This window comes from Globicephala melas, chromosome 1 (assembly GCF_963455315.2).
Source record: "Globicephala melas chromosome 1, mGloMel1.2, whole genome shotgun sequence".
NCBI classification, from domain to species: Eukaryota; Metazoa; Chordata; class Mammalia; order Artiodactyla; family Delphinidae; genus Globicephala; species Globicephala melas.
In genome coordinates, this window is record NC_083314.1 from 26,279,215 (window position 1) to 26,306,835 (window position 27,621).

Sequence of the window (27,621 nt, forward strand, 5' to 3'; positions counted from 1 at the left end):
ACTATATATTCTTCTTTTGACCTTTTCCCAACGGTTTAAAGATGTAAAAATCGGGACTTCCCTGGTGGCGTAGTGGTTGAGAATCCGCCTGCCAATGCAGGGAACACGGGTTCGAGCCCTGGTCCAGGAAGATCCCACATGCCATGGAGCAACTAAGCCCGTGCGCCACAACTACTGAGCCTGTGCTCTAGAGCCCACGAGCCACAACTACTGAAGCCCACGCACCTAGAGCCCGTGCTCCGCAACAAGAGAAGCCACCACAATGAGAAGACTGCGCACGGCAACGAAGAGTAGCCCCCGCTCGCCACAACTAGAGAGAGCCCGCACGCAGCAACGAAGACCCAATGCAGTAAAAATAAAATAAATAAATAAACAAGCAAACCAATTTAAAAAAAGGTAAAAACCATCTTTAGCTTGCAGGCCATACAAAAAGAGGTGGTAGGCTAGTACTGGTGTGCAGGTTGTAGTGGTTTGCTAATCCTTGTTGTAGAGAAGCATCTGCAATGATAACTATGATGCTTCTTAGAACTTTTGGAACAATTTTGAATAACAGAGTACATATATCAACAATCATTTATAATTAGCTATGGTTTTCTATCTGCAACTGGTTATACGACACATGTAGAAACTATGTTGTCAAAGACATAGAAGCACATTAGATTTAATAACTTTTTAAGAGTGCTTAACGTTAATTTTTTTGCCTTGATTATATGAGGTTTACTAAAAATAGCCCCTTACCTCCTCCACTATCCAGAATTCTAGTCTCAGTTGTCACTAACAAGCTGGCTAGGCTAAGTCCCCTAACTTCTGAGTCTCAGTTTCTTTAACAATTCAGCACTCACACGGGTGAAAGCATGAAAACTGTGACCTAAAAAGATGGCTCCAGGGGCATCTAGAATTGCTCTTCAGGCACTCAACTCCAATATGGTTTTAGGGTTAGACCAGGGCTGAGGTGGTGTTACAGATGCTCAATAAAGCTAATAATTTATTTCGGAGAGAGGATAAGTTGGAACCAGAAGAAGTAACGATAAAATATAACAAGCACTGAACTAAGCAGTCTGGGACTAATCTGAGTTCTCCACAATCTTGGTAAGTCATTTCCCCAATCAGGGCCTGTTACTTAGTCCATAAAATGAGGAGACTAGATTAGATGCTATCTAAAACTTTTGCTAATTTTAACGTTCTACGGATCTTTGAATGCACTTCCTACAAATGTAATGTCTAGGGTCAAGAAAGCTTAGAACTACCTTGTCTCTTCCTTGAAAATCAACTTGGTCACCTCTGCGGTATCAATGCACCCACTAGACTGGTGGGTGCTTCTCCAACTTTTATGAATCATCTGGGGATCATGGTAAAATGAAGATTCTGATTCAGTACATCTATGGTGGGGTAGAGATGATGTATATCTTACAAATTCCTATGTGATGCTAATGCCGTCAGTCCTCAAAAAATAACTGGAGAAGCACAGCAGCAGTCTGCTGTAGTCCTGTTTGAAACCTATGCTGTGGAAGCCATGAGGGCAGTGAAAAGGGCCAGGTAGCTAAGCAGCTCTGCAGAGGAGGTCACTGAAGCAGCAGCTCATTTTCTCTTTTACACATTTCACAATTTCTGTGGTACCTGATGTGGCTTCTGCAACCATCTGCTAAGGGTCAGAAAGCTGGGAAGCTGTTTCAAGCGCTATTTAATTCTCCAGACCTTATTTTATAACCTTTTGCTTTCTTCCCGTCATTTCCTTTTTTAAAGACCTTTAATTTGGATCTACTTTTGGTTTTCTGCTTGGCATTCAAGAACTGGGAAGGCAAATAAGTGTGTGTGTGTGATAAACTGGCAGAGTAAAATTTCAAGATAGGAGAAATGAATTACTTATTAATAAGAGCCAGAAAAATTTCAAGTTGGCAACTAAAATTTAGGAAAAGAGAAATCATAGTGGCTAAGAAGCAGAAGTCACTTAAGCATTAATTTTTTAAATTTTTTATTGTTTTTTTCTTCCCCAACCCCCTAGGCATTAATTTTTAAGTGAAAATATAAGATTGTAATGAAACAAATTAGAATAAGAAGAGACCCGTTACTGTATTCACTCTACTCACTGCAAAGTCATGAACAGAATTACAGTTTAAAACTGTGCTCACTCTAAAGTTACCAACTTTGGAAAGGTCACTCATATAAAAGAAATATTCACATAAAAGAAATAAAATACCATATATTACATAACATAAATAATCAGAAAAAAATAATTGATTAAATATAGTGGGACAGTAAATATACTAGTGTTATTTATTTGAAGAACTTTTAGAATAAAATTTAACTTACCTCTGATAAAGCCGAAGAAAAGTGGTTGCAGTTTTTATGCATCAAATGGTAAGCATTGCCTTTGTATTCTTTTCCCAATTCTTCTACAATTTTTTCTATATCATCTTCTAGGAAGTCGGTGCTCCCTAAAACAACAGCTTCTCTTAAAGAACAAAAAAAAAAAAAAGAAAAAAAAAGAAAAAAAAGAATATAGCTGCGTGAGTTATAGGTATTATAGGCATGCTTAAAGACTCATTTCCAGAAATGCTTATTGCCAGGAATATTATGACTGATGTAACAAAGCAGGGTTACTGTGAGAAGACTAAAAGGTAAATGAGGTATTTTAATAATTTCAATTATTTTCTACTTTTTAAAAGCAATAAACTCTTAAGTATACCACTTCTAAATAATACAAATGCAAAATAAGTCATTTTCTTTATTAAACAGTGTCATATTAAAAATATAATATCACAGTTATTTTTATTACTATTACATTAGCAGTTACATTATTAGAGAACCAGATCCATGCTGCAAATATTCTTGCTTAATTACACTCACCATCAAATGGCTGGTCATATTCTCACTTAGAAATAATCTTTTAAGTTATCTGCCACTCGGCTGCAGTGAGATGACTGTCAAATGACTAATTTTTAAAAAAGCATTATAAACCCAAAACCCTCCAAAAGAATACACCAAACCAAAAAAACAATACACCAAACCAAAAAAGCAACCAGCCCTGCCACCACTCCCAAACTACTACCCTGGAAATGCAATAGACATCATTCAATAGAGAGTAGAATTTTAGTCAGATACAAGTCAGGCATCCAAGAAAGCTGATAATACTTAGAAAATCCTTTTATCTAGCAGTTTTGACCAAAGGGAGACCTAAGGAATGGATTCAGGCTGGCATTATAGCACTTCTGTGTGTAAATATTTCAAATTAGTTATAGGTTAAGAGAGTAATTAACTCAGTAGTGATAAAAAGATACAACCCTATACTGAATTTCAATGTTATAACCTCATTTCACTATTTTTCACTTGGCAAGTTAACTATTATAGGTCCAGAAGTTTCTTTAAAGTTCCTTGAAACTAAGATTCTAAATATCACTTTAAATACAAAACTCAGTTAAGGAATGGAAGTTTGATTATTAGCATTCAGGTTTTCAGTGCTGTTTACTACACATAAGCCTCCACAGTACACTCAGATCCATAATTTTAGGTTTATCCATACATATACTACACGAACCTTAACAACAGTTTCTTGGCTAATCTACTCAAATTATTTTAGTTTAGTTATTTCAAGTTTGTAAACAGTGTCGCTTTCATTGGGAAAATGAAGAGATTTTTAAGAGTGTTAAGTAGGTCACAATAAAACTTTCCTCCATCTCCCCCCAAATAGGAGACTGACGGGAAGCAGTCATTATATAGGAAATGTTTTCTAAAGCAGAATCTTATACCAGGTAAAAACACTTTTAAAGTAGACATAGTAACTTCTGTGGGTCCTGAATAAGAGCAACAGACTTCCTTATTTCAGGCACTTTATTTGGCTGATTACTATCTTTACACAACAATTTAGATTTGATTTTAAAGTGTCCACAACTAAAACAACATTAAAGAAACATTTTAAGTTCCTAGATTTTAATCTACAGAATGAATTCTGTATGCCTGAAAACAAGCTTTGGCATCTAAGACAGTGTAATAAAAATTATCCTCCCTACTTACTTAAATTTAAATGTTTCTCCTAGTTCAGAAGCATTTCCTGGGGAAATTTCAAATATTCCAGAAAAGGGGTAAGGATGGCCACCATAAGCAAATTCTGAAAAGAGAAAACTCATGATTTTTAGTATTTATCACATAAAACTTAACCAGTATGCTGAATCAGATTTAATAAATGATGAGGATAATAATGATACCATCTAAATATTTTTCAATTTAGTAATGCTTTTACAAACATCTTATTTACCTATTGCTTGTATAGAACAGTTGACGTAAAGGACTTGAAACTCTAATAACAAAAGACGCTCAAAGGTAATCCTGACTTCTATATTTACTTTATATTGGCTAGAGGAGACTGGCTAACACTCAAAGGTGAAAAAAGTCCCTGCATTTACCTATCACGCCGAAGTATGTACATGGTCAGTTCTGTGTTTTGCCACTTTCTAAATTAAAGTGATCAAATTTCAAACCTGGACTTTACTGGAAAAACTGTCTAATAACAATGAGTTTTCATGGTTCCTGAGATGAAGACTCTTGTTTTATCTTTGAGTAAGAGGGAAAAAACATTAGCAAACCAGAAAAACTGAATTCAATTCCCCTCATTCAAGAAAAGATAAGCTGCAAAATTAACATACACACCCACGCACACATAAAGACACACACACTTTCCACAGCACATCTTTAAGCTAGGAGAGAGCTACTTGTACTACAGTGAATGTACATCCAGCCTCATCAGATATAAACTCTCATTCAGAACAAAAATGGAGAACGGTTTCACATCAGGAAGGAAATAAAATTTCTGGCTACAATTCTGGTACTAGATACTTCGATATTTAAGTGGCAAATCTTAGTAGACTTACTTAAAGTATTCCAAACAAATGCTTAAATTAATCTTGTCACTTAAAATTTATTAAATACAATCTTATAAGGTCAGAACAAAGCATGGGAAAGAAAAAGGCAATTCTACCATACATTTACTTTTGATTCAGACCTTTCAGGAAAAAAAAGCAATAATGTAGAATAAAAAAGTATTTAGCATTTAATTCTAAAACATACATTAAAAATTTAATGACCGAATTTTATAAAACACTGTAGATAAGGTTAGATGTGGAAATATCGTATTTCAACTTTCTCAATTATGGTAAGGAAAGTTGTACACCCACTTATTCTTCTATTCAAGAAGCAATAATTCACTTTTAGGAATGTATTTGGCCCTGGCTTTGCTGTTTTGAGCCATGTTTCTAATTATTCCTAAGTCATTTTATGAACGGGAGCAATGATTAGGCAGATAAATGGATAATGGACTAGTATATAAGAATACTTGGGTTCAAGTCCTAGTTCTGTTAATTAGCAGTATGACTTTCAGCAGGTCTGAGCTTTAGTTTCTTCATCTGAAAAATGGAGAAAATGTCTCATGCTCCAATCTACCTCAGAGCAGCGAGGTCATGTGGTCCAAAATTCGATGGCACTTAAAAAAAAACAACTGTAACACACCATACAAATTCAGCTAAAAGGGAATATACATGCAACTTTGGCAAAAGCCAAACCAAACCGGGAGCAAACCCACAGACTACCATTTCACCCGTATCAATACTCCAACCACTGGAACTTTCAGCACAAACCTCACTGCTTTTTGGAATTATCTGGTAGATGCAGTCTTTCAGGTAAAATGGAGCTTATATGGCAGATCTTTATAGCCAATATTTAATATGGTACACTGCACCTAGAAGCAGTTAATTTAGCATATAAAAAAGGGACAGTAAACCACCACACTGACACATTTAAGTAAATGAGCCTTTTCTTTGTATTAGCTGAAGTTGTTATGTAGTCTTCAGGGGTAACTGGGAGTAAAGTGCAGTAACATTATAGCAAAGACTTCCTAGCTGAAGCAAATAAAAGCATTTCTGCTATATGGTGAGTTTATGATTCAAACTAGTATATTATTACAAGCTTGATGAAATCAGCAATGTGATCTGTCTTATGCAGAACATTCTACTTACAACTTGATCAGGAGATTATCTTGTATCAAGAGAGAATTAGAACAAAGGAAAAAGCTGCTGAAACAGAGCTGCTTGATTTAGTGGCTCCAGTTATGTTTATCATAATGAAGGGTAATAAAGAATAAAAAGGGCTGAGTTAATGACAAAGGCCATCATTCTTAAGCAAAAAGCTAGATGTAATCAAAGGCAGGATTTGCTCAGCAGTATTTTTAAACTTTATATATTTGTAGGTCTACAAAAACAAATTTATTACTGAAATTCCCTCAGGAAATTGGTATTTCAAGTTTGACATTCTAGCACCAACCCTTTTCCAATCAAAATGATTATTTTTATCACACTATTTTTCAAAGTGCAAGGTTTCTTAGGAATGCCAATACATATTAAGGCAAAACTGTCACAGTGTAACAATCTTGAAAGGAAAATATTTTTTAAGACATAGTACCTAGAATAAAAGATAACCAAATCAATGTACACTTGTGTACTTTGAGTACTTTCTCCCCAGATACATTCCACTTTGGGTATTTTTCCAAAATACAGTATAAACAAATATGGGGAGATTTTCTTCTACTTTTTAAAGTATGGAAGTACTTCAAAAAAAAAAAAGGAAGAGCTACAGTCATGATTTTGCAACTCCTTTAAATGAGAAAAATCTTCAGAAAGTATATTTAGACTGTGTGTACACGTACCTCTGCCATATACTTCAATTCCTGAATGAAAAACTCCAATTCCGATGGATGAGGTGTATTCGTTCATCCAATACTGAAGAAGAAAAAAAAAGATTCAGAATATTTGTTCATTTATAATTCAAATCCACGTTATAGGAGGCTACTAATTTCCAAATCTTTTACTGAATATTTAGGCCTTTCTAATCCCATTTCTTGGTATTTTCCTTACAGGTCTGAAACTCCCATGATAACGACGCATTCAGTCCTAACTCTGTGCCTTTGCTTATGCCACATCCCATATGGAATTCAAATGAACGTCTCAGTTTGTGTATCAGCACCTTTTCTAAGGCTTAGCACATAAGCCATAAAATCTAAACCTGGTTAGGTTGGGGAAGTGATATAAAAGCTCTCCTGTTAGTGACTTTTTAAAGAATCACATATAATATCTGTGTTCATACCTATTTTTCTTCTATCTTAAGCGTTCCCTTTCATTCTCTGGTATGCTCCCTTAAGACAGGGATATTTTATTCTTTATCAAAAGCATTTGGCATATATGTCCTGATTCAGCTCAAAGCTTGATAATGATAATATTAGGAATAAATAACATGAGGCACAAAGATTAGAACAATCTTCTTACTGTTGGCATGAAGAAAAACTTCCCAGAAAAGGCAATATCTGAACTGAGTTTTTAGGAACAAATGAGATTTCCCCACACAAAAAATATGGAAGGTAAAGTGAGGTTGCTGGGGGAAGGTGGTGGGGAATGAGAAGAAATGCCAGGGAGAGGGAAGTGGATGTACACAAGTAATGTGATGTGAAATTCTGTGAGATGACTGTGAAAGGGGTTAGTGTGGAGGGGAGAGGGTCACACCTAGAAGGTAAAGGAGTTAATGCTGAACAAACACTTAGGTAACACTTATCAGTGTTACAAACCTATTTGATTTCTCCCAGGTTAGAGGGTAGATGATTTGATTTTAATTTTTCTAGGTTTATTCAAGTCTTAACCTTGGCTTCAGACCCCCAGCCAGTTTCTCCCAGACCTGGGAAAATGCACATTCTCATACACTGCTGGAGGAAGCATAAACGATAAGGGAGACTTTTCCCCCTAAAATGTTACTGGAAGAAAAATTAAACAATAATAAACAAGAAACATTTAAAAAAGAACAAGGGACTGTCTCATCTAGATATCAAAATAATCATTAAAACAGTATGGTACTGGGCTTCCCTGGTGGCACGGTGGTTGAGAGTCCGCCTGCCGATGCAGGGGACATGTGTTTGTGCCCCAGTCCGGGAAGATCCCACATGCCGCGGAGCGGCTGGGCCCGTGAGCCATGGCCGCTGAGCCTGCACATCCGGAGCCTGTGCTCCGCAATGGGAGAGGCCACAACAGTGAGAGGCCCACGTACTGCAAAAAACCCCAAAAAACCCAAAAAGAGAAAAAAATCCAGTATGGTACTGTTGCAGGAACATCCTTGTATACATAAGTATCTGGTATATGAAAAAGGTAGTATTTAAAATTAATGATAAAGAATAAGTTATTATAAATGTGTTGATAAAATTGACTATGCATAAAAATACATTTCACACATCTAAAACTTTCAGTGTTTCTAAAAATAATCGTATAGAAGAAAATAAAATAGATTTAAAAAATCTTAAAATGAACTTATCTACAAAACAGAAACAGACTCACAGAATTAGGAGAATGAACTTATGGTTCCCAGGGGGGAAGGACAGACTAGGAGTTTGGGATTGACATGTACACACTGCTATATTTAAAAGAGATAACCAACAAGGACCTACTGTATAGCACAGAGAACTCTGCTCAGTATTCTGTAATAAGTTTTAAAAATAAAGAAAAAAAAATCTTAGATGGGAAAAGCCAACCTAAGCAAAGCAAAACCTAGTATAGAGGAAAACAACAGATATTTAACATAAACATTTACAACTTTTTATTGTGTAAAACTACACAAACAAGAACAAAAGATAAACAATACACAGGGAGAAAAAAGTTGTTAACACTAAGATCAGTATGAGAATACAAATCTTCCTCTCTATCTCATCCTATTTGATTCCTGATTTTGGACAGTCTGAATTTAGATGGCAAGTTAGGAAGGTGAGTGACACCTTTTTATCTGAAACAATTTGATTTTGGATGGAGAGTAGCGAGGGTACATATAGTAAGGGATTTCTCAAAGCATTTACCCAAATCTATTTAATTCCAGAATTTGGGCAGCAAAAGTTCAGACAGCAAGGGATACTATATACAAAAACTCCACTAAAAAAAATAACTCCCACAGACAAAAGTGAGCAATCATAGAAGAAATCAGTGGCTAACAAACATGGACTAGTAAACAGATCTCCTTAGTAACAGAAAAATGCTAATTAAAACAATAAGTTACCATTCATTTTTTTTTGGCCGCTCAGCTTGCGGGATCTTAGTTCCCTGACCAGGGATTGAACCCAGGCCCTAGGCAGTGAGAGTGCACAGTCTTAACCACTGGACCACCAGGGAATTCCCTACTTTTTTTTTTTTCTTTTATTCATTGTATTGGCAAATATACAAAATATTGCTAATACTTAGTGTTGGTAAGGATGTCAGGAAGATACTGCAGAAATGTGAATCAATGACAATTAATTAACCATTCTACCTCCTGGAATCTAGCCTACAGAAATGCTTGAACATAGGCAGACATGTTCCAGGGTGTTAACTGCAGTTGTCTATAGCACTGAAAAACTGGAAACAACCTAAATATCGATAGGAAAATGGCTACATAAACGATGGTAAATCCATATTATGAACTATCATACAGCTACTGAAATAAATGAGTTAACTCAATACGTAAGGGCATAAAAAGATATCTAAGACACATAAAGTAAAAACACCAGGTCATACTACATCATCTGTAGCAAGATCACATTTTTGTAAGTTAAATAAATTGGCCCCGAGTGTATGTTTACATGCTAAATATGGAAAAATAAAACCACCACCAATTACAACAAAGAAAGTTTGAAGCATTACAGACCAAACTGTTAACAGTTTGGGGGAGGGGAGTAGATATAGCGCAGGGGTGGGAATACAGGTGTGTAAAGGAATACTTTCACTTTTAACTCCATACATTCCAGGACTGTTTTTCTGAATTTTATGAATTATGTGTATTACCAACTTTTATAATTAGAAAAATGTTAAAGTAAAATACTATATTCTCTTAGCTTAACAGGCTTCAATTTATTTGAATATTTATACTATCTTAAAAGAATAGGCTGCATATATATAAAACACAAGCAGCAGCATTATCTGTAGTAGCAAAATACTGGTAACAACTTAAATGTGCACATATAAGGTACTGGCTGAATAAACTATGATAAACAATATCTGGAATATACAAAGCCATAAAAAGAAGGGGGATACTCTCGAGAAACTGATAGGGAGTAATTTCTAGGATATGTTAGGCGAACAAAAGGAAAAGAAAAATGGAGACATGGCAAAATGATACAGAGGCTGGTTTGATGGTGCTTTCATTGGTCAACTTTGGGAAAATCTGAATATCAAAAAGAATAACGACAATAATGGACTATAGCATATTGAATAACAAATAATCTGAGTCCACAGTAGTATCAAAAAAAACCCCCAAAACCCTCATACAAAACAGAATAGAAAAACAAAAGGTGAAGGGAGAGAAAGCTCTTTTTACAGAGGAAAGTCACCTAATAAATATGAAGTAAAGGCAGAATTAAATAATTTTGCACCTCCAGCTGATGCAGGCAAGGATCATGGATGCTAAAACCATTGGGAGAAGGTTGTTGAAGAACAATGTTCCCATGGTCTTAAAGTATCAACCTCACATTTTCCTAAATTATAAGGAGAAAAGATACCTTAGCAATGGAAAATTATGGTGAGTATCATCTTATCCAAGTGATTAAACTGAGTGTCATCAACAGTTGGACAAACTGATGTTATGTGCCTCCTGATGTGATGAAATAGAAAGCGTTTCCTTTGTTAGTTTTCTTTTCAAATATATTAAACAGAATATAATCATAAGGAAAAATCAGATAAGTCTGGACTGCGGGACATTCTATAAGAAAAGCAGCCTGGTCTTTTAAAAAATAATGACATTAAAGTCAAAAGAAGGGCGGCTATTCTTTAAGGAAGATTAAAAGGACACGATAACTATCAATATATACAACGAAGGAGCTCTGACTGGATCCTAGATTAAAAAAGAACAAAAAGCCAAAGACATTATTGGGATAATTGGGGGAAATATTAATATGGATTGTTCATTAGATAAATTATTGTATCAACTGAAAACTTCTTGGGTTTGGTAAATAGTACTGTGGTTAAGTAGACAATGTCTTATTGGGAAATACATGTTGAAGTATTTAGAAATGAAATGTTATAATGGTTGTGACATTTTCTGTGTGCGTGTGTGTAGAAGACGGTAAAAGAAAACAAATATGGTTAAAAACTGGTGAATCTAGGTGAAGAGTGTACAAAACGTACTCTTCTTTCACTTTTTTTTGAAGATTTAAACATTTTCAAAATAAAAAGTTAGTGGGAACCAAAGAGAACAATCTACTCCTGTCTCCTTCCGACAGAAAAGATACCTTTCCAAGTTTCCTGCTATCCTCCTCCTTTCTCCCCTGCCTTTTACAGAAAGAGAGTAGAAAATACCACAAGCTGATCATACTAGTCTGCATAAAAATTCTGCTAGTCTTTTTTAAAAAACTGAGTTATAATTAACATAGAATGTTATATTAGCTTCAGGTATACAACACAGTGATTCAATATTTTTATATGTTATGAAATGGTCACCACAATAAGACCAGCTACCATCCATCACCATATCAAGTCATTACAATATTATTGATTATATTCCCTATGTGGACATCACATCCCCATGACTTCATTATTTTATAGCTGGAAGTCTGTATCTCTTAATCCCCCTTCACCTATTTCATCTATCTTCCCACCCCACCCTCCTATGGCAACTACTATCTATGAGTTTGTTTCTGTTCTGTCTTGTTTGTTCATTTGTTTTTGATTTTTTTTCAGATTCTACATATAAGTGAAATCATATGGATTTTTTTTTTTTTTTTGCGGTATGCGGGCCCCACACTGCTGCAGCCTCTCCCGTTGCGGAGCACAGGCTCCGGACGCGCAGGCTCAGCGGCCATGGCTCACGGGCCCAGCTGCTCCGCGGCATGTGGGATCCTCCCGGACCGGGGCATGAACCCGTGTCCCCTGCATTGGCAGGCAGACTCCCAACCACTGCGCCACCAGGGAAACCCTGGAATTTGTTTTTCTCTGACTTATTTCACTTAGCATAATACCCTCCAGAAATATTTACGTTGCTGCAAATTGCAAGATTTCATTCTTTTTTTAATGGCTGAGTAATATTCCAACGTGTGTGTGTGTGTGTATACACACACACACACACACATACATACGCACCACATCTTCTTTATCCATTCATCCACTGATGGACATTTAGGTTGCTTCTATATCTTGGCTACTGCAGTCAGTGGTTTCCTTGGCAGCCAACTTCTAGGACTTAAATTGTCTCTTCCAATTGAGAAATCTCATTGCTTATATTGTTTACAACCAATAATTTGATCTACTAACTGATTTCCTTAACAATGACACCAACAGGCTTTTGTTCTGGATGTAGACAGCTCCTACTTAAAGTTACCTGTTCTCTTTTTACAGTGTGAGCACTTCTCTTTCAAAATATAGAGTATTTTAAAAAAGAGACAGATATAAAATTGTTGTCTGCAATAATCGAAAGGTTTTAAACTCTTAGTAAATCGAACATTTATTTCCATTTAATGTATAGTATCGCTTAATTTTAACAATTTATCTTTTGTTGACCAGTAAACAGCATTCTGAAAGTGCTTTTATAATAAATTTCCATAATGGGAATCTAAATGTTTTATTAAGAGATAGAAAGTCTTTCACTGATTAAAAAAAAAATCTGCACACTTATTTTTAGCCAAAGAGTTAAGAAAGGGTTAGGATGGGAATGTACTTGTCAGAATGGGGATCCTGGACTCAGAAATCTTTTATTCTCTGCTGTTTCACAGTTGAAAATAATCTCTTCCACGTTAGAACTTCTGTATGTTGCCTGTGTGTGTGTGTGTGTGTGTGTGTGTGTTGTGTGTGTGTATATGTATATACATACTTTAGTCTGAAATTTCCCTGTATTCAAGATTTTACATTATACATATAAAAGGTTATGTTTTGACACATTTCATAAACTGGAAAATCTATAAAATGAGAGAAACTTAAATATGAGAGAGAAATGTACCATCTAAAAATCTGGTCAGTCCTTTGGATTTTACTATAATGAGATTTGACCTATGTAAGGTTTCTAGAGAATTGCTGAGACACTGCAATGAAAAATGAATACCTGACAGGCTTTGCAAGTGGTAATGTTACCTCTACTCTCAGATGGAAAGTTGGACAATCAGGTAAAGTGTTTCTGCTCAAGGGTTAGGCAGCCGGCAGTGGCTAGGAAAAGGATTTCTTAACCCAGAGATATTCCTTTGAACAGTATTAAAAAGCAGAAGCTACCCGCTCTTAACATTACTTGTTTCCTAAAGGCTGTCTCAATCAATATTCTGTGCCAGGCAGGAATTAACGCTGATGTTGCTTATTCACTGTTAGCAATAACAATGAGGGACTCAATAGTTCTTTGCTTTTCATGTTCTTTGTACCTTCTATCCTTAGAAAGGGCCCCAAATGTTAAGAGTTAATTCATTTTCTAGATTAAAGCAACTATTTACTAATTAGAAATCTATTACTAGATATCGCTACTGACCTTACAGAAACAAAATGATTATAAAGAATACTATAAGCAACTGTATACTAACAGATTAGATAACTGAGATGAAATGGATAAATTCCTGGAAAGACACGAAGTACCAAAACTGAATCAAGAAGAGAGAGAAAATCTGAATAGATCTATAATGAATGGGAATAAAAAAAAGAGAATGAATTAGTAATTTTAAAACTACCCTCAAAGAAAAGCCTACAACCAGATGATTTTGGTGAATTCTACCAAATATTTAAACAAGAATACTAATTCTTCATAAACTGCTCAAAAGAAAAGGGGACTCTTCCCAAATCATTCTATGAGGCCAGTATTAATTTGACACCAAAACCAGACAAAGACATCATAAGGAAACTACAGATCAATCTCGTATGAATACCCACTCAAAAATCCTCAACAAAATACAAGCAAATTGAATTCAGCAACATATAAAAAGGATTATACACCACGACCAAGTGGTATTTATTCCAGGAATGCAAAACGGATTTAACATCCCCCCAAATCAATTAATGTAATATACCATAGCACTAGAGTAAAGGACAAAATCCACAAAATACAACACTTTTCATGACCAAAACACTCAACAAACTAGGAATATAAGGAAACTTCTCCAACTTGATAAAGGTTATCTATGAAAAACTCACAGCTCACATCATACTTAATGGTGAAAGACTTAATGCTTTCCCTTTAAGATCAGGAACAAAACAAGTATATCTGCTCTTGCCACTTCTATGAAACACTGTACTGGAGATTCTAGCCAAGGTAAATAGAGAAGAAAAAGAAATAAAAGACATTCAGATTGGAAAAGAAGTAAAATTATTTCTATTTGCAAATGACATGATCTTGTATATAGGAAATTATAAGTAATCTACTAAAAAAATACTAAAACCAATAATAATAAACAAGTTCAGGAAGGTTGCTGGGTACAAGATTAATATACAAACATCAACTGTAATCCTATATACTAGCAGTAAACAATACAAAAATGAAATTAGGAAAACAATTCCCTTTAAAGTTGCAGTAAAAAATATTTAGGGATAAATTTAACAAAGAACTACATAACTTTGTGAGTGAAAACTATAAACATTACTGAAAGAATTTAAAGACCTAAATAAATGGAAAGACATTCCATGCTCACAGATTAGAAGACAATATTGTTAGGATTGCAGTACTCTCTGAATTGACCTGATTCATTGCTATCCTTATCCAAGTCCCAGCTGCCTTTTCTGCAGAAATTGACAAGCTAATGCTGGAAATTCAAGGGACCCATGATAGCCAAGACAATCTTGAAAAAGTTGGAATACTCACACTTCCTGGTTTCAAAACTTAGTACAGGGCTACAGTAATTAACACACTGTGTAACTGGCACAAAGACAGAAATACAGACCAATGGAATAGAATCCAGTTCAGAAACAATCCCTTATATTTATGGTCAACTGATTCTCAACAAGGGTGCCAAGACAATTCAATGGGGGAAATGAACAGTATTTTCAAGAAACTGGACTGTGACAACCGGACATTCACATGCAAATAAATGAAGTGGGACTCCTACCTCACACCATATACAAAGATTAACTCAAAATGAATCAAAGACCTAAATGTAAAAGCTAAAACTATAAAACTCTAAGAAGATAACAAAAGTATATCTTCATGATCTTAAATTAGGCAACAGTCTCTCAGTTGTGACACCAAATATACAAGCAACAAAATAAAAAAATAAATTGGACTTCATAAAAATTAAAACCTTTCGTGATTCAAAAGACACCATAAGTAAAATGAAAAAGCAACCCACAGACTGGGAGAAATTTGATAAGGGATGTATATCCGGAATATATAAAGAACTCTTAGAAATCAAGAACACCACAAATAACCCAATTAAAAAATGGGCAAAGGATCTAAATAGGTGTTTCTCTAAAGAAGACAGACAAATAAAAACTACCATTAGATGCATTTCACACCCACTCAGATGACTATATTCAAAAAGACAGATATAACAAGTGTTGACAAGGATGCAGAGGAACTGGAATCCTCATACACCGATGATGGGATTTTAAAATGGTACAGCAGTTTTATTTTATTTATTATTATTTTTAGTTAAAAATTTTTTTAATTTTATATTGGAGTATAGTTGCTTAACAATATTGTGTTAGTTTCAAGTGTACAGCAAAGTGATTCAGTTATACATATACATGCATCTATTCTTTTTCAAATTCTTTTCCCATTTAGGTTATTACAGAATATTGAGCAGTGTTCCCTGTGCTATACAGTAGGTCCTTGTTGGTTATCTATTTTAAACACAACAGTGTGTACATGTCAATCCCAAACTCCCAATCTATCTTCTCTTCCCACCCTTCGCCCCTGGTAACCATAAGTTTGTTCTCTAAGTCTGTAAGTCTATTTTGTAAATAATTTCATTTGCATCATTTTTTTTTTAGATTCCATATAAGCTATATCATATGATATTTGTCTTTCTCTGTCTTACTTCACTTAGTGTGATAATCTCCAGGTCCACTGTGTTGCTGCAAATGGCATTATTTCATCCTTTTTAATGGCTGAGTAATATTCCATAGTATATATGTAAAACAGTACAGCAGTTTTGGAAAAATTTGGCAGTTTCTCAAAAAAATATTAAGCCTAAAGTTACTATATGACCCACAATTTCACTCCTGGGTTTATACTCAAGAGAAATGAAAATATATAGTCACACGAAAACTTTTCATCTATGTTCACAGTAGTATTACTCACTATAGCCAAAAAGTGGAAACAACCCAAATGACCCTTAACTGATGAATGAATAAATACAGTGTGGTATATCTATAAAATGTAGTATTATTTCTCAACAAAAAGGAAAGAAGTACTGATGCATGCAGCAAATGAATGAACCTTGATAACATTATGCTAGGTGAAATAAGTCAATCACAAAAGACCACAGAGTGTATAATTCCATTTATATGAAATGCCTAGAATAGGTAAATTTATACAGATAGAAAATAGATTAGTGGCTACTTATGACTGGGAGGTTTGCAGGGAAATGGGGAGTGACTGCCAATGGGTATACGGTTCCTTTCTGAGGCGATGAAAAATGTCTAATATTGAATGCAATGATGGTTGTAAAACTCTGAATATACCAAAATCCACTGAATTATACACAAAGGGTAAACTGTATGGTATGTGAACTATATCTCAATAAAACTGTTTAAAAAATGCTAGGAATAGAAGTAAAGGATCTACTAACTTGTACCAAATGGTAGAAGAGTATATACTTTCACAGTTGGCAAACCTAAACAAAAACTATTCTATAAATATCATGAATCCTCCAAGGACAAAATTTCCTGCAGATACTTATCCCCAATCAAAAACTTTAGATTATTTCTCAAATTACAGACCGCATTCCTAATTCCAGATAGCTGCCTTCAAAAACATGCAGAAAACAGACTATATACAAATAACATATCAAGAACAGAAAAAAAAAAAAAGAAAGGGAATTCCCTGGCGGTCCAGTCGTTAGGACTCTGCGCTTTCACTGCCGAGGGCCTGGGTTCAGTCGCTGGTCAGGGAACTGAGATCCCGCAAGCCACGCAGCAAGACTGAAGAAAAAAAAAACCAGGAAAAAAAATCTTCTAAATATACATATTCTGGTCAACCACTGCTCATATATAAACAGCAGCACATTACTGAATAAATATTATGAAGTAAATGTGATGTTTTTCTTTGGTGTGATTTTTTTTCTGAATGGACTCCAAAGAAAAGTGGGTAAGCCTTCCACAGAGATGCTCTCTAAAATGTTCTTGTTTCTGTTAGGGTTTCCTAGCTCTATTATCAGAGAACACGCCTGGAAGGCTCACTCTTTAAAAACTGGGCAGGCTGCCTGTGGAAGACATGTGTTTAATTCAAGGTCAGCAAGCCTTATCTAGTCCTTCTGCCTCAAAGTCCTGCCAAGGCTATGCAGACAATATGGATGATGCCTACTTTAAGTGGAGATTTAATGATATAACTGTAAACAAACAGAGAAAGTACAGCAGTCGTATTGCACCCACGGGGGATTGGTTCCAGAACCCCCCCAGATTCTCAAGTCCCTTATTTGAAACGGTGTGGTACAGTCAGACCCCTGCATCTGCGGATACGGAACGCCGGCTGTGTATGAGGACTGAGTCTTTTACTAAATGATTTCAGTTGTGAAACTCTCCTACAATGATTTGCTGTTGGTAGTTATTCATGTAATTACTATCCTCTCATAGTTTAAGATTTTTGAAATTAATAGTAGTGTTTCTCAATGCTCCTCTAACTTGTTTTCCATCCTTTGTCATTACTTTAAAAAATTATTTACCACTGTCAAAACATTTCACATGGCATCTCTGGAATAAAAATCTCCCTACAAAGCTCAAAAGAGCTTCTCAAACTTGCTATGTGGAAATTCATGCTTTTGTAGAACCACAAAACATTGATATTTTCTAACAGAAGATATAAATATGCAACATGAAATCACAGCCAAGAAAATGTATCCATGAAAAACAAACAAACCAAGCTGCTGAATTAGATATGACTGGATGTTAGCAAGATTTCTGTTAATTTTTGTTGGGTACGTCTTCATTGATTTTGTTGTCTAAATAGCAGCAGATGCCAAAAGTTTGAAATTATATACTTGGGAAAAATGGATAATACAGGACAATTTTATTTAAAGCTTAGCTTTTTATTTGAATTGGGAAAAGACCACTTTTATTGCTAGAGTTTTTCCAAGTCTAAGAATACAACAAGTATTCAGGAGACTAGTTGAACTATTGCTCTGAGACAACTGCAGAAGCTGGGATGAAGAGGTATATATGATGACACTGGGGCCAGCCCTGCAGAGAAAGCTTACCACACAGGGCCATGCTGTGTGAGGCAGGAGTGAAATGGAACACTAGGGGCAGATCCACTAAAGGAAACTATACATTCAAGTTTACCCAATGCTGACAACTATACAATCTCTCAAGGATTATATGAAAAATCAGATGTTTTCATTTGAAAGTTTACAGTTAGAGTCTTCTCAAACTTTTCCCAACATACCAAAGGAAAACAGTAAACCAGCCAGCTGCTACCACAAAAGAGTATCTCTCAAACCACCAAACAACAGCAGAGTTACCACAACATGTCCATGTCAACCACCTACTAAACCATTTGGTTAGCTTAATCTAAGGCTATCTTTCCCTTAGGATCAAACAGGAAAGCCCACAACGTTCTTGTGTTCCAGTCTGGATCACAAGAGTATTGCTTCTATTATCTTTGAATTTACTTCAGAGTTTATTGCTTGGATAGAAAAAGGTTGATCCAAGCATTACAATGAACAACGCTGAAGCATTTGAACTATAGTTGAAAGACACTGGGCTGAGTGTCAGGAGATGGGGGTTCTTTGCCTTGTTTTCTTCACAGATATTTGGTAACTTTAAAAAAGTTTTTTTTAATTTTATTTAAAAATTTTAAAAAATTTTATATTGGAGTATAGTTGATTAACAATGATGTGTTGTTAGTTACAGGTGTACAGCAAAGTGATTCAGTTATACCCATACAAGTATCCATTCTTTTTCAAATTCTTTTCCCATTAGGTTATTATAGAATATTGAGCTGAGTTCCCTGTGCTATACAGCAGGTCCTTGTTGGTTATCTATTTTAAATATAGTAGTGTGTACATGTCAATCCCAAAGTCCCAATCTATCCCCATCCCACACTAATATTTGATAACTTTTAAAGATACCCAATATGTCTCAAAAAGTGTTTGATTCCAATTCAGATCCTGGAGCCAGAACACCTTGGTTCAAATTCTGACTTCATTATTTACTAGTTGTGTGACCTGGGTAAAGATATTTATCCTCTCTGTCCTTATTTATAAAATGGAGATAATAAATAGTCTCTTCCACAGAGGACTATTATGAGGATTAATAAAGTAGTATGTATAAAGTACTTAGAACAGTGCTTGACCTATAGTAAACATTAAGCATTAGTAGTAGCAAACACATATATTGATAATATGATCCTTCCCTAATACTCTGTTCTACAAATTGGTAAAGGGTCGTATGCACGTGTAAATAATCAGATTGGTTCTGGCTACCTGTTAATTCTCAGAATTTTCAAGAATCTTTGGGAGTTGATGTCAAATCACCAAGAGCAGTGACTCACTAAACTGAACAGCAAACAATGGCAAAGTTAATTTGACTCTAAGACTCCTATAAGCAATGATTTATATTCTTGAAAAGTACAGATCTGAGTAAAAGGTCTCTGTAAATAAGGCAGTGGTTTTATAGGATTCTTATATATTCATGAAGGACATGAGCAGAGGGCTGGAGAACCAATCTCACTTTGGTGCTAGGACCTTACAGTCTTGTACTTCCTAAGTCCATGGAGGTGGCAAGTAAGTAAAGAGAGGAGGGCCAAGGAAGGACCACTAATACATGCTTTACCTCCTTTGATACCAGCCAGTGTCACTGAAGTTTAGAAGGCTTATCAAAGCATTCCAAATTATTAATATAAAAAGGTAAGAGGAAACCATTCACAGAAAAGTTATCATCTTGAAATATGTGGGAAGGCAATAAATACATAAACTATAGGTAACTTTTTTTTTTTTTTGCGGAGCACAGGCTCTGGACGCGCAGGCTCGGCAGCCATGGCTCACGGGCCCAGCTGCTCCGCGGCATGTGGGATCTTCCTGTACCGGGGCACGAACCCATGCCCCCTGCATCGGCAGGCGGACTCTCAACCACTGCGCCACCAGGGAAGCCCCAACTATAGTTAACTTTTGAGCTCAATCTTGCTTCAATGAAAAAATTGGCCTAAATATTTCTATTTATTATTTTAAAGCATTGCTTATAGAAGTGAACTGACTGTACTATATTATAGTCATATATTAAAATGTTAAGTTCTTCTTCTGATAGAGAACTTTCATTAAACTTCATTTTAGTCAGTGATTTGCTTTATTCATTTAATAAAATGTTACGCTTCCTGTTTGAAAGCAACAGCAATGATAAATGCTATCTCCCTAGTCTGGAACTTAAAACACTTAATATAACCACTTAGAGCCTGGGTCTGACTTCCTTAAAAGGCAGTATTAAATGATCTAAGTATGAAGTATGACTGTTTCCCCTATAAACTAGAACCAGTGTTCACTGGATTAAAAGTAAACATTTTACTTAATTCCCAAAAAAAGGTGTTTAGGACAAGGCATTTCAATTACTGAGTTAAAATTCCAAAATAGGGCTTCCCTGGTGGCGCAGTGGTTGAGAGTCCACTTGCCAATGCACGGGACACGGGTTCGTGCCCCGGTCCGGGAAGATCCCACGTGCCACGGAGCGGCTGGGCCCGTGAGCCATGGCTGCTGAGCCTGCACATCCGGAGCCTGTGCTCCGCTACGGGAGAGGCCACACAGTGAGAGGCCCGTGTACCGCAAAAAAAAAAAAAAAATCCAAAATAAACTGTGACTAGTAGAGATTGTGGGATAATTATTATAGTGTCATCTAATATAAAACTGTCCTTGATGTTCACACTGTTAAACTACCTTATGAAGTCTTTCTGGTACCACTGGATTTAGCCCCAGATAACCTTACAGCAAATGCTATTTAATACTGACAGTAAATCATATTTAATGCTATCTATGGTGCCTTAGCATCAGGTTAGTCATAAAGCAGAGAGACAATAAAAACTCACTGAATGAAAAGAATTTCTAGTATCTTTTTTAGATGAAATCACGAATATCCAGTGCTATGTCTGTTAATTTGCTTTATACTATAAGAAATATATAGATTCTATTCCATAATAATTATTTCTAAGAAAATGTCCAATCTTTTCACTACCTGAAAATATTATCTAATAAGCACATGGCCAACTTTCTGTCTTAGAAAAAAAAATCTTTATGTAACAAAAACATTTTCATTACAAAGTTATTTATAAATTGTTGATAACAGTAGGTATTAAGCCTCAATTTTTTAGAGTACATAATCTCTCCTGATTATGAAAGATTTGTAATTTTTTAGTTAATAGTGTTTTATAAATATAAATTTGTTTTTTTTTTTGCGGTACACGGGCCTCTCACTGTTGTGGCCTCTCCCGTTGCGAAGCACAGGCTCCGGACGCGCAGGCTCAACGGCCATGGCTCACGGGCCCAGCTGCTCTGCGGCATGTGGGATCTTCCCGGACTGGGGCACGAACCCGTGTCCCCTGCATCGGCAGGTGTACTCTCAACCACTGCACCACCAGGGAAGCCCTAAATATAAAGTTTTATAAATGTTCTGTAAAAAAAAATTTTTTTTTTCTTTTTGAGACAGTGTAGCCAAACACAAACATATGCACAAAAGCTAGCCTAGCCAAACTTCCTTGTTTGCTGGGACAGTCCCAGTTTACGTTTGCTTCAATACAACCATTACGCCTGCACCCTCTTTTACTCTTTAGTCTCAGTTTTGATGATAAAATTTAAAGTTAGCCTAAGACTGGCCTTCTTAAGAACTGTACTCTGAGTCTTAAAAAGCTCCTAAGCACTGTCCTGACCTCACAAGTGTGAATATGCCTAACTACATACTGACACGATAATCTAAGAAACCAAGGAAAATGTGGTGACGTGTATTTTGTACAGAGCTAAAGCTTCCTCCTGTTTACTAACTATGCAAACTAATTTTCAAAAACAAATTATTATGTTTACCAAAGGATCTAATTTCTAAGACCCTCCCACAACAAGCTAGACATAGGATGACTGTGAATTAAGTTATTTAAAGGAGAACAGATTTTTAGAAGTCAAATCAACAGTGAACCAAATGCCCCTTGAATATTTTTAAGACTAACCCTATTTTATATTAGCCACCGTTAGACTCTACTAGTGATGATAAGTAGATGGGGCAGGGTACTGCCAATTCTTGGTCCTGAGCCACAACTACACCAGAAAACCATGTTCTGGAAAATCTCTCGTATCAGGCACTTAATTTAGTTATGTGAAATAAAAATTTTGGTAAAACCCTGAAACTCCTTTTAAGAAGGCCTATTTGCACCTGACTGTCCTCGTGGATTGGGTTCTAAAACTGCATGAGATCTGAGACAAAGTCTTACTTAATTCTGTACCTTCCATGTTGCTTAGTGTATTGTATTATATCGTACTTAGATCACTCAAATACTTGATGAGCTGAAATGTAGCAAGGAATATGTAATGCTTTTCCCTTTGTCCTGTTCTTAAACGTGACCCATGGGAAAACAACTCCATTCTTTCTCTCATTCAAGATATATGTACTGAACACCTATTATGTGCTAAGAACTAGCAATACAGAAGTGAACATGATCAAGTTCCTGTTCTCATGGAGCTTGCCTTCCTGAGAGGTATCTTTTAAACTGTAGGTTTAAAACCCATTAAAGAATCCTAAAATCATTTCAGTGGGTTGCACCAGCATTATTTTAAATGAATGAAACATAATGCAATAGAACTTATCAGAGGACATCACACACAGCAAGGTGTTTCCTGAACATCTGGTTTCAGTTACATGTGTGTATAGTAAGTATTATGTAAAATGTGTATTTTAGTTGGTCCAGGATAAAATTGAGAAACAGTTCTAGAAGGTTCCCCTAAATTGCATCTCAATTTAAATCTCATTTAAAATTTTTACTTACCTACAAAGCTATAAATAAAGCAAGTTAGAGAACTTTGATTCAATAAAATGTATGTCAGGGACTCTGCTAGACACTGGGGATACAAGGATGATTAACTCACTGTCCTTGCCCATAAGGAACTCATTAAGAATGTAAACAATCAGTCAAAATTTGACAAGTGTTAAAACAAGTATGTGTATATCTAATAAATTAATAACTCTTTTTGGGTTACTCTAACACATGCTTTCACTTATTCTTTCATAATAACAGTCCACATAAAATATGTAAATCAATTATGGGATATTCAAGCAAGTAATCTGTGCCCAGGGCCACATAATGACTGGCTAAACTGTAAACAGAGCCCAGGTTTCTTAGCCTTCACCTAGTGCCTTTTGAAGTCACATGACTACTTCCTAACAGTCTCATGTGGCTTTGATCTTCTTTACATGATCTCGAAGTACCCTGAAACTTCAGAATAAGATGGAGATCAATACTATTAGTTCATTATTTTTCCTTAAATGTGAAATTATGGTGGTCCATCATATACCATCGCAAGTAAAAAGAAATAGCCATCACTTACTCTTGCCTAAATGCCATGTGACATGCCTACCTTATTACTAGTTTAGTAATGTAGAGACCTCCTATTCTGGGAGCTATAACTAACCCTCAAATCTGAAGGAGTGGGAAAATCTAGAAGATATGTTCCTTCTGGAAACTAGAATTTCGACTGTACTTCAACCAGACAACTCTTTTTATACTATTCAGTAGACTAGAATACACACAACAGATTATACTGAGAACTGCTGGAGACAATTAACATCTTAACTTTATCTGGTGGTTCATTTAACTCAGTGTTGGACAGTGAGCTAGAAATTATAATTACACTACGGTATACAAACCAATCTCAAGCTAAGTTGTTTATTTTTAGTTTCCACAAATATTTAAAGACTTATATAAATTAGAAGCATTAAGTTCATCTGGCAGAAAGGCTGAAGACCAGCTGTCAACTCTAACACACAAAGGGGAAAAAAAGGCTATACAATTAACCTCAATTTTATACATATAGTACGATGGAGATCTTGGAGATGGTGTCAAGTGTACAACAGCCCACATTTTTTTAAATCTAAATTTACTATTAATTTTTTATACAATTTTTTAAAGGTTGCTTTCCATTTACAGCTGTTATAAAATACTGGCTATATTCCCCATGTTGTACAATATGTCCTTGAGCCTATCTTACACCCAAAAATTTGTACCCTTTTGCGCACCCCTGCAAACTGGTAACCCCTAGTTTGCTCTCCATTCAACAGCCTGCTTTTAATGCTTAAATCTGGGTAGCACTTTGTTCTGTGTACTAACACTCCTTTAGATAAACTGATGAAATTCCAAAACATGAGTTATTAAGTGTTGCAACGGCTGAAAGTATACAAATGGAAGCTCATTTAGCTTCTACAATCCTGCAAATAACAACACTAGCGATAACAATAGCCAACACTTTCTAGTGCTTATCATGTGCCAGGTATCATCCTATGCATTTTACACAAATTGACTCATGATCCTTAAAAAAACCCTATGAGCTAGGTACAGTACTATTCCCATTTTATTTTATTTTTAAAATTTTTGGCTGTGCTGCCTGGCATGTGGGATCTTAGCTCCGTGACCAGGGATTGAACCAGCACCCCCTGCATTGGAAGCGTGGAGTCTTAACCACTGCACTGCCAGGGAAGTCCTATTCCCATTTTAGAAAGAAATAGAAGCACAGAGAAGTTAAGTAATTTTCCTAAAGTCACACAGCTAAAGCGCAGGAGGTAGACTACAAATCCATGCAGCCTGATGCCAGGCTAAACCACAAAGAACTGCATTTCACTACTTCCGATAACAGATTCCACACAGTAAGTGTGACCAAGGAGAAGGTAGAGAAGGCGTGACCAAGGAGAAGCCAGGTCTGTCTCAGCCCTGACTCTTTCTCACATCGATACTCTTGTTCTGAACCAGTGTGGATGCTTTGGGACTCTCACTTGCCACCTGACTGGCTAGGGAGACCCGTCAAGACACCAGAGCAAAGCACGTCCCCGGAGGTGAGCAGCCAGCCACAGGGTTGAAACCCAAAGCCATTGCAGGTGTCCAGCAGCATGCTTCTCCATCCTGCAAGTAGCAGCAATGAACAAGAGGACACAGTGGAGGGAGAAACTGTTTTAGGACGACAAGTCCTAGGGGAACTTCAGGTAAGTCCACAAACCTTTTTAAAGTGATCACTATGTCCCAAGGTCTGGGAATAAAAAGAAGAGTAACACACTCTCTCTACCCTCAAGCTCACTGCAGAGTGAAGAATTTATAAACAGAGATAATAAGGACTGGAAAATATTACAGCATATTCATATGCTGACTGGAATGACAGTAGAGGGGGAAAAACTGAGAGAGAACAGAAGAAAAGCAAAGTCCTTGCATAGGAGAGCATGGGCTTCAGCACACAGTGGAAGGTTTGACCTCAGGCAGGGACACCGGCAATGCGTTCCCTTTCCATGTAATAGGAGGGAGGTGAACAGCGGTGGTGGAAGGATGAGAAAATTCTCTTCAATCGCTTTTTTTTTTTTTTAATTTAAGTGAAATAAGCAGTGAAGCCATCAGCTGACAGTAAGGAATGTGGGGAGAGAGTATGAAATACTGTAGTTGCCTTGGAGAGTGGGAAAGTCAGTTGACCATAGAAATAAGGAAGCATTGCCAGACGGCACTTAGGGTCCTCTTGGGGTTTGTGGTCATGATTTTAAAGTGAGATTAGTCTGTATGGTTGTATATTTTTCTCTAGCTGCATTTGTCTGCTGAGGTGTAGAGGACATGGAGAGTTCAATTTAACAACATTTGCCAGACAAATATGACAGAGGGAATGATTAAAATGGTAGACTACAAAATCTAACTTAGACGGTAGGGGGAGAACAAGGGAGTGATTATTTTAAGGAATTGACTCACGGGATAGTGGGGGATGACAAGTGTGAAATTTGCAGGGCAGGAGAGCAGGCAGGAAAGGCAGGGAAGAGGTGATGTTACAGCTCGTCTGGCAGCAGAATTCTTTCTTCCTTACGGACCCGCAGTCTTTTCTCTTAAGATCTTCAACTGATTGGATGAGGCCCACCCACATTATGGAGGATAATCTGCTTTACTCAGTCTCCTGATTTAAATATTAATCACATCTAAAAAATATCTTCATAGCAACATCTAGACTGCTGTTTGACTGAAAACTGGGTACTCTGCCCTAGCCATGTTGACACATAAAATTAACCATCAGAGGACCATTTACAGAAAAGGTTTAGGATGTAGGGGATTTTAAAAATCACTACTCATTCATGAGTTCCAAAGAGCACAGTGAAAGTTAGTTTAGGAATGGGTGTAAGATTAGGACAAATAAAAAGAGAAACACAGCACTTTCCAAGGATGAGAGCAGCTATATGGTGGTTAAGGGCACAGATTTTAGTGTCAGAGCTCTTGGTTCAAGACTGCTCTATCACTTATGGCATGATTCTGAGCACATTCTTCAACTAAGCCCCAGTTTCATCATTTTTAAAAAGGATATGAGGGAATGGCTTACTGCAATGGCTGGCATACAGAAAACATTCAAAAATGTTAGCTCTAATTTTTTTTAAAGGTTTATTTATTATTTATTTTTAATTTATTTATTTTTGGCCGCATTGGGTCTTAGTTGCGGCACGTGGAATCTTCGTTGAGACATGCGGGATCTTTCACTGTGGCACACAAGGCTCTTTGTTGTGGTACGTGGGCTTCTCTCTAGTTGTGGCGTACATGTTTCTCTCTTGAGTTGTGGCGCGCAGGCTCCAGGGCACATGGGCTCTGTAGTTGTGGAGCCTGGGTTCCAGAGCGCGTGGGCTGTGTAGTTTGCGGCACGCAGGCTCCAGTTGAGGCGTGCAGGCTCTAGCTGAGGTGTGCGAGCTCAGGCTTAGCTGTCCCGCGGCATGTGGGATCTTAGTTCCCCGACCAGGGATCAAACCCCTGTGCCCCGCATTGTAAGGCGGGATCTTTACCACTGGACCACCAGGGAAGTCCCGTTAGCTCTTATTATTACGGGAAAAGACTCAATATTGTAAATCTATCAATTCTCCCCAAAATTATTCATAAATTTAATGTCATTACACTTAAATTTTCAATGACATTTTTTACAAATTGATTTTAAATTTTATTTGAAAAACAAATGTGTGGGAAAAATAAAGAGAATTCTGAAAGAGAATATGAGAAACTTATCACCAGTTATCAAAACACAGTAGAATACTGCAATTAAACATCTGTAATGGTGCAGGAAGTGGTAACTAAATAAATGAACAGTATAGAAAGTCAAATAGATTTATATATCCATGATAATTTAAGACAGGATAAACGTGGCACGTACCTCCAATTAACATGGGGAACCATGGATCATTCAATAATTAGTACTGGTTTTCCACTTGGGAACAAACATGTAGATTATTTCTATAATTTTAGGCTAGGGGAAGCCTTTCTAGGGATGACATGAGACTGAAATGT

At 36.3% G+C, this 27,621-nt stretch overlaps 1 protein-coding gene across 3 annotated transcripts in view; it reads right to left on the reverse strand.

The window, feature by feature from the left end:
• DESI2 (desumoylating isopeptidase 2) overlaps positions 1 to 27,621 on the reverse strand; it is a 42,313-nt gene that overhangs the window by 7,504 nt on the left and 7,188 nt on the right. The window contains exons 1-4 of one of the 3 annotated variants that reach the window (XM_060306294.2): positions 7,604 to 7,853; positions 6,692 to 6,764; positions 4,012 to 4,105; positions 2,311 to 2,452 (exon numbers count right to left, since the gene is read on the reverse strand). In XM_060306294.2, the coding sequence (XP_060162277.1) occupies positions 2,311 to 2,452; positions 4,012 to 4,105; positions 6,692 to 6,758 (303 nt within the window). In that variant the 5' untranslated portion in view covers positions 6,759 to 6,764; positions 7,604 to 7,853. Of the gene's footprint in view, positions 1 to 2,310; positions 2,453 to 4,011; positions 4,106 to 6,691; positions 6,765 to 7,603; positions 7,854 to 27,621 lie in introns of those variants that run through there. The other 2 variants (XM_030868527.3, XM_030868528.3) reach the window with 2 other exon arrangements.